Below are 8,285 nucleotides of genomic sequence, written 5' to 3'. Positions count from 1 at the left end.
ATCCTCAATATCCATATAAACCTTCTATGCTTAAACCATCATTCTTAACTCATCTCACCCATGCTCCATATTCTTGATCCTCAGCTAGGCTATTCAAATCGTCTGTAAAATATTGTGGAGATAATGATATGGACTCCACCAACAATTGTGATGAAACCCGATAACAATGATGGCTTGGAACCCCAAGATCGTATTGACAAGATTTGTTGAGCCTTGACCAGTCACCGAACTAGATGAAAAACCAAGACTACGAAGGATTGAAAACGCCACACCAAGAAATCAGAATCAAGGTGATAAGTTTGGAGCTTGAACGCCACAAGATTAACTTGATAAGTTCAAAGAGTTCTTTGAAGAACCAAGAGGAACACAAGACCTCACAAAGACAAATAAGCTTCTGAAATTTCAAATCTGATATTAAAACTCGAAATAACCCCTTTATATACTTGGAACAACCCTCCAAGAATAGGAAAAGTCATAACTACAACTTTAAAAGCAACACAAATATTAACATAACAAGTCCCACGAATTTTAGGCCTCTTGGACTTCTAGAGGCAGCCAGTAATGACAAAATGACTAAATTCAATATATTTCAAGTACCCAGGCAAGACAAAGTTCATTCACCTATTTAATATTCTTGAAACTTAACAAATTCACGTCCTTTAATGGTCAGACCATTCATCATATTTCTATGTGCTAATTAGCCTCTTCAATTGCCTTGATGACATGGACTAAGTCTTGAATATTATTTGAGCCCATCTTGGTCTTTTTAGAATCAGCTCAATTCTCTTGGATTAGCCCATTTAGTGCTTCCTTGAATCGTTTGGCTCTAAGTCTTGTAATTGGGCCACTAGGAAGTGACAAAGGGTCTTTTGCAAATTCAGCTCCATTCCGACTTGTATGATCAGCATGTCCAGCTCCTTGGTTTGCATCATTCTCCCCCTCTTGAGAAGGATTTGTCCTCAAATCATCACCTACATCAAAAGGAGACAAATCAGCAACATTAAAGCTTGCACTGACACCATACTCACCTGGTAAGTCAAACTTGTAGGCATTATCATTGATGCGTTCTACTACTTGAAATGGCCCGTCACCCCTAGGTAGGAGTTTTGAACGCCGCTTCTCTGAAAACGGTCCTTCCTTAAGTGCAACCAAACCCAATCTCCTGGTTGAAACACTACCTTCTTACGTCCCTTGTTGGCTTGATGGACATATTGTTTAGTCCTCCTTTCAATGTTCAGCCGTGCCTTTTCATGAATCATCTGTACAAATTCTGCCTTCTTTTTGCCATCTAAGTTCACACGTTCACTCAAAGGTAAAGAAGTTAAATCCAAAGGTGACAATGGGTTAAAGCCATAAACAATTTCAAATGGTGAAAACTTAGTTGCAGAATGCATACTTCTATTGTAAGCAAATTCAACATGTGGCAAACAATCTTCCCATGCTTTCAAGTTCTTTTTAATGATAGCACGCAACAAAGACGACAATGTTCTATTTACTACTTCAGTTTGGCCATCTGTTTGTGGATGACAAGTAGTAGAAAACAACAACTTAGTTCCCAGCTTTCCCCACAAAGTCTTCCAAAAGTAACTCAAAAACTTTGCATCCCTATCAGAAACAATGGTCTTAGGCATACCATGTAATCTAACAATTTCTTTGAAGAACAAATCAGCTATATGTGATGCATCATCAGTTTTATGACATGCAATAAAGTGTGCCATCTTGGAAAATCTATCTACCACCACAAAAACTAAATCTCTCCCCCTCTTAGTCCAAGGTAAACCTAAAACAAAATCCATAGAAATATCAGTCTAAGGTTCACTAGGTATTGGCAAAGGGGTGTACAAACCATGGGGTTTCAACTTAGACTTAGCCTGTTTACACGTAATACACTTCTCACAAATTCTTTCCACATCACGTTTCATATGAGGCCAAAAAGAATGTTCATGCAAAATTCCTAAAGTCTTAGCTACACCAAAATGACCCATCAAACCACCACCATGAGCTTCTCTCACAAGCAATTCGCGCAAAGAACATATTGGCAAACACAGTTTATTTTCCCGAAACAAAAATCCATCATACCTATAAAACTTACCAAACACCATTTTTTCACATGCATTGAACACATCACCAAAATCAGAATCTTGAGCATACAATTCCTTCATGTATTCAAAGCCAAGCATTTTTGTATCTAAAATGGAAAGTAAGGCATACCTTCGGGACAATGCATCAGCCACCACATTTTCCTTACCTTGCTTATATCTGATCACATACGGAAATGTTTCAATGAATTCCACCCATTTGGCATGGCGTTTGTTCAACCTTTGCTGTCCTTTCAAATGCTTCAAAGACTCATGATCTGTGTGAATCACAAACTCCTTTGGCCATAGATAGTGTTGCCAATTTTCCAAAGCCCTCACCAAGGCATACATCTCCTTATCATAAGTAGGGTAATTTAGGGCTGCCCCACTCAACTTTTCACTGAAATAAGCAATTGGACGGCCTTCTTGCATCAAAACAGCTCCAATACCTATGCCTGAAGCATCACACTCAATTTCAAAAGTTTTAGCAAAGTTAGGTAAAACAAGCAAAGGTGCATTAGTTAACTTTTCTTTGATCAGACTAAATGCCTTTTCTTGTTCTTTTCCCCACTTAAACGGCACATTTTTCTTGATGACTTCAGTAAGAGGGGCGGCTAAGCTACTAAAATCACGCACAAACCGTCTATAGAAGCTAGCTAAGCCGTGGAAACTCCTCACTTGGCTGACTGTTGTAGGCGTTGACCACTCTTGGATTGCCTTCACCTTTTCCTCATCCACCTCAATTCCTCTCTTACTAACAACAAAACCAAGAAACAAAAGCTTATCCGTGCAAAAGGTGCACTTTTTGAGGTTAGCAAACAACATTTCTTTCCTTAGAATTTCCAAAACAGATTTCAAATGCATTACATGTTCTTCCAAATTTTTGCTATAGATCAGGATATCATCAAAATACACAACTACAAATCTGCCAATAAATGCTCGCAAAACATGGTTCATCAAAAGCATAAATGTGCTCGGAGCATTAGTTAAACCGAAAGGCATCACTAACCACTCATACAAACCATATTTAGTCTTAAAAGTAATTTTCCATTCATCACCTTCTTTCATCCTAATCTGATGATATCCACTCTTAAGATCAATTTTTGTAAAGACACAAGAACCATGCAATTCATCCAGCATATCATCCAGTCTAGGAATGGGATGACGATACTTTACCGTTATGTTGTTGATGGCTCGGCAGTCAACACACATCCTCCATGTTCCATCCTTCTTGGGAACTAACAGCACCGGAACCGCACAAGGACTCATACTTTCACGTACAAACCCCTTCTCCAATAATTCACTTACTTGCCTCTGAAGTTCCTTGGTCTCCTCGGGATTACTCCTATAAGCAGGTTGGTTTGGAATTGATGCACCAGGTATGAAATCAATTTGATGTTCAATCCCTCGGATTGGAGGTAAACCATAAGGTACCTCTTCAGGAAGGACATCTTCAAACTCCTGCAAAAGAGAAACAATATTGCTCAGCAAAGCACCGACGAGATCATTAGTACATAAAAGAGCCTCCTTGTACATGAGTACAATAAGGGGTTGGTGTGAAAATAATGCTCTCTTGATCTCACTTTTTTTTTGCAATGTAATTGAATTTCTCCTCTCTTGCTCTCACTATAGCCGAAATCCTCTCTCTTTCTTTTTCACTCTGATCAATGTTTTTCTCTCCTTTTTTTTTAAGTCTTTTTTTTTCAGTTTCGGCTTTCCTTTCCTTTTCCTTTTTTTTTTCATTCGAACTTTGTAACTTTAATTGGTCCTCCCTGACCTGTTTTGGAGTTAATGGCACAAGAGTAATAGGTTGCCTATTAAGAGTGAAGGAATACTTATTTGTGAATCCATCATGCGTAACCCTCAGATCATACTGCCATGGTCTTCCCAACAGTAAATGGCATGCGTGCATAGGAACCACATCACAAAGCACCTCATCCTCATATTTGCCAATGGATAATGCCACCAACACTTGTCTTGTCACCTTGATTTCCCCACATTCATTCAACCACTGAAGCCGGTAAGGTTGAGGATGTTTCAAGGTAGTTAAAGCCAATTTCTCCACCAAATAAGTGCTGGCTACATTTGTGCAACTCCCACCATCAATAATGACACTGCAAACTTTGTTATTTACAAAGCACCGAGTATGAAACAAGTTCTCCCTTTGGTTACATTCTTCCTCCTTAACCTGCACATTGAGTGATGGGAACCAAGGTGGGCCCAGTCTTAAAGATATGTTACAAGTTCCAGATGAGCCAAATACAAGTTCAAGGGCTTAAACGATGAAGATTATGCTTTGATTAATTTCATAAGCTATAGAAAGGGCAACAACATGACTTATAGGCTTTGGGCACTTGAAGGCTTTCAACTTATTTAATTAATTTCAAGGACCAGCCTTCAAGTGCCCAAAGCCTATAAGTCATGTTGTTGCCCTTTCTATAGCTTATGAAATTAATCAAAGCATAATCTTCATCGTTTAAGCCCTTGAACTTGTATTTGGCTCATCTGGAACTTGTAACATATCTTTAAGACTGGGCCCACCTTGGTTCCCATCATTGAGAACTCGCCTTGCAACCAATAAATCTCCAACCACAGCATTTTGCTCATCGTTAGCATCCTCCATAGATGGCATATCATCATTATCTACTTCTTCCTCATTTTCTGACTCAAGCTCTCCTTGGGCATTTATCACCATCACCCTCTTGTTTACACACTGGCTGGCTATATGTCCGCGCCCCTGACATTTAAAACATTTAATATCACGTGTTTTAGAACTTGAAGTCTCGATTGTACCTGAAGTAGTGGCGGTCTTTAAGTTGGCATTCTTAGAGGATTCAAATTTTGGCTTATTTTGTTGCTGCTCATCCCTTTTTGGAGTTGTCTTCCACGAGCTGGTTGTAGCCATAGGCAGTCCCCTCCTAGCCAATCCCTTTCGTTTGAATTGTTCCTCCACCTTTATGGCTTGATGCACCATATCTGTCAACTCAACATAGTGCTGCATCTCGACTATATCCGCAATCTCACGATTTAAACCGTGCAAAAACCTAGCCATGGTGGCTTCCCGGTCCTCTTCTACATTAGCCCGGATCATAACTACCTCCATCTCTTTGTAATACTCATCCACACTTTTAGATCCTTGAATTAACCTCTGTAATTTTTGATACAATCCCCTATAATAGTGGCTGGGTACAAAACGCTTCCTCATAAGCATTTTCATTTCCTCCCAAGTGTCCACGGGTGGCTCTCTATTCCTCCTCCTATTAATCAGTAATTGATCCCACCACACAATGGCATAATCGGTAAATTTAATTGCAGCCAACTTAACCTTCTTTATCTCTGAGTAGTTGTGACAATCAAAAACCATCTCCATTTTAGTTTCCCACTCCAAATAAACTTCAAGATCATTTTTACCTTGAAAAGATGGGATTTTAATCTTTATATTTCCTAAATCGTTATCCCTCCTAGGCCTACCCATCCTAGCTTCTCTATTTCTATACCCACGCTCAATCCTACCTCGGTTCAAATATTGCTCATCAAACTCCTCCGACTCCGCCTCTCCATCAACATTCCGCCACGGACCACGCCCACCATGCTGCCTATTGTGGATGTCATGTTGCTGGCCCCTAGGAGTTTCTGCTTCTACCCTATCCAACCTTTCGTGAATAGGTTCTAATTCAGCCCTCAACATACGCCTCATCTCCCCTAACATTGCTTGCATTTGGAGGTTTGGAACTGGAGGTTGTCGAAATTCTTCGGTTGTGTCTTCTTCTTGATTATTAGACATGTTTTAAAATCTGCAAACAAAGTTAGAATCCTCACAAGCACTCCCTCACGTGTTTCACTCAAGAATTGATACACTTGCACTCGTGTTTTCACTCTAAACGGCTTTTACCCTCATATGGTCTCGCACTCTTGCCTTTTTCCACTCTTCTGTGTCTTCTTTAGTTCTTAATCGAACTTCAAGAAACTCATTCAAAATAATCCAGCAGCAATTCAGAAAATAAACAACCAAAACTCATCAAAAGTTCAAGTACTTGAATAAGGTGAGATACAAGATTGAAAGGAAGAAGTTTTCTTACTGGAATCGTGTACCTTTTTTTTTTTTTTTTATAATATCTTTTTTTTTTTTTTTTTACAGCAAAGAACAGGAAATAGAACGAAAATAAAAGATAGACAAACTTATCTTAGAACCAAAGCTCTTGATACCAAAATGATATGAACTCCACCAACAATTGTGATGAAACCCGATAACAATGATGGCTTGGAACCCCAAGATCGTATTGACAAGATTTGTTGAGCCTTGACCAGTCACCGAACTAGATGAAAAACCAAGACTACGAAGGATTGAAAACGCCACACCAAGAAATCAGAATCAAGGTGATAAGTTTGGAGCTTGAACGCCACAAGATTAACTTGATAAGTTCAAAGAGTTCTTTGAAGAACCAAGAGGAACACAAGACCTCACAAAGACAAATAAGCTTCTGAAATTTCAAATCTGATATTAAAACTCGAAATAACCCCTTTATATACTTGGAACAACCCTCCAAGAATAGGAAAAGTCATAACTACAGCTTTAAAAGCAACACAAATATTAACATAACAAGTCCCACGAATTTTAGGCCTCTTGGACTTCTAGAGGCAGCCAGTAATGACAAAATGACTAAATTCAATGTATTTCACGTACCCAGGCAAGACCAAGTTCATTCACCTATTTAATATTCTTGAAACTTAACAAATTCACGTCCTTTAATGGTCAGACCAGTCATCATATTTCTATGTGCTAATTAGCCTCTTCAATTGCCTTGATGACATGGACTAAGTCTTGAATATTATTTGAGCCCATCTTGGTCTTTTTAGAATCAGCCCAATTCTCTTGGATTAGCCCATTTAGTGCTTCCTTGAATCTTTTGGCTCTAAGTCTTGTAATTGGGCCACTAGGAAGTGACAAAGGGTCTTTTGCAAATTCAGCTCCATTCCCACTTGTATGATCAGCATGTCCAGCTCCTTGGTTTGCATCAGATAAGGGGTGAGTTATCAACAACTCAGTAAGCAGAGAACATATACTAGTATGTAAACATGAGCCCTTTTAGAAAGTTCAGTATGCAGAAACAAAATATTTCATTTTTATATGTAGATCTCATAAACGTGTTATAAAAAAAAAATCAGAGCGACTTTTCAAACTTTTCATACTCAAAAATTAATTGTTCATATTTAAGGACACTTTTCATATTCAAATACCATTTTCATATTCAAAGACCATTTTCATATTCAAAAACCAAATGTTCATATTCAAATATCCGTTTCATAATCAAAGATCTTTTTGGTATTCAAAAGCCATTTTCTTATTCCAAAAACCAACTGTTCATATTTAAATATCATTTTCATATTCAAAAACGCTTTGGCATAACATAACTGAACATCTTCATATTATCATATCATGTCATATTGTACATGTTTAACTCCTATGGTAGGGTTGTGCTATCCCTGATGGCCAAACTAGGCAATATCATTTGGTGAAACTTCCCCTTTTTCAATCTCGGAGCCCCCGAGTGTGCACACATGAAAGAACACGTAAAAGACCACTTTGTTTCCAAAGTGGGTACACTCATATCATATCATATCATATCATATCATGTTGGTACCAACCATATCACGTGAAGAAGTATCATCATATCAGAACAATATTTAGAATCAGATTCAGAACAGATAAGTATGCCAAAGTTTTATCATATCTATATCATATCAAAACACGTGCAAAACATATTCATATCATTTCCATTTGATCAAAAACATATCCAAATCATTTCTTATCACATGCATGAAAAATTTCAATGATATCACATTCGCTCTTTTGTATATTTCATAATTATGTCAAATATTATTCATGTCTATATGATATGAACCCGCGGGAATGAAATTCCTTGAACCCACAGTCAATTTGAAAACACCCCAAGAAAGCCAAAATCAAGTCAATGGATGGAGAACCTAGACCCGATGAGAACTCGTTTCAAGCACCTAGATTATATTAAAATCTAGACCCGTCTCAAGAACCCAGATTACAAAGGAGGAACGCCACAAAGGTTGTGATTTACCCTTGATAAGTTCAAAAGTTCAATTAAGAACAAGAGGAGTAAAACTCAACTCACAATGAATAAATTCATCAAATTTCATAAACTTCATAAACTTCTGAAAATGAGGCTACAAAGA

At 38.1% G+C, this 8,285-nt stretch overlaps 1 protein-coding gene across 1 annotated transcript; it reads right to left on the bottom strand.

The window, feature by feature from the left end:
- Positions 1-967: 967 nt before the first annotated feature.
- Positions 968-5,862, bottom strand: LOC108987012. Its single transcript, XM_035687684.1, has 5 exons — positions 4,620-5,862; positions 3,856-4,157; positions 3,387-3,539; positions 2,212-2,828; positions 968-971 (listed from the first exon to the last, which is right to left on the bottom strand). The coding sequence occupies exons 1-5, from the start codon at positions 5,860-5,862 to the stop codon at positions 968-970; spliced, it is 2,319 nt and encodes a 772-aa protein (XP_035543577.1).
- Positions 5,863-8,285: the final 2,423 nt, after the last annotated feature.

This window comes from Juglans regia, chromosome 2 (genome assembly GCF_001411555.2).
Source record: "Juglans regia cultivar Chandler chromosome 2, Walnut 2.0, whole genome shotgun sequence".
Classification (NCBI taxonomy): domain Eukaryota; kingdom Viridiplantae; phylum Streptophyta; class Magnoliopsida; order Fagales; family Juglandaceae; genus Juglans; species Juglans regia.
Note: the sequence above shows the minus strand (reverse complement) of the source record. Positions and strands in the feature narration are given on the sequence as shown.

Excerpts from the sequence above, each read along its gene's own strand:
- LOC108987012 (XM_035687684.1), bottom strand. The coding sequence starts at position 5,862 with ATGTCTAATAATCAAGAAGAAGACACAACCGAAGAATTTCGACAACCT. Across the intron at positions 4,158-4,619 it reads TCTCAATGATGGGAACCAAG|CCAGCACTTATTTGGTGGAG; the intron begins GTGGGCCCAGTC and ends GCACAAATGTAG. Across the intron at positions 3,540-3,855 it reads TGCCATTAACTCCAAAACAG|GAGTTTGAAGATGTCCTTCC; the intron begins GTCAGGGAGGAC and ends TCTCTTTTGCAG.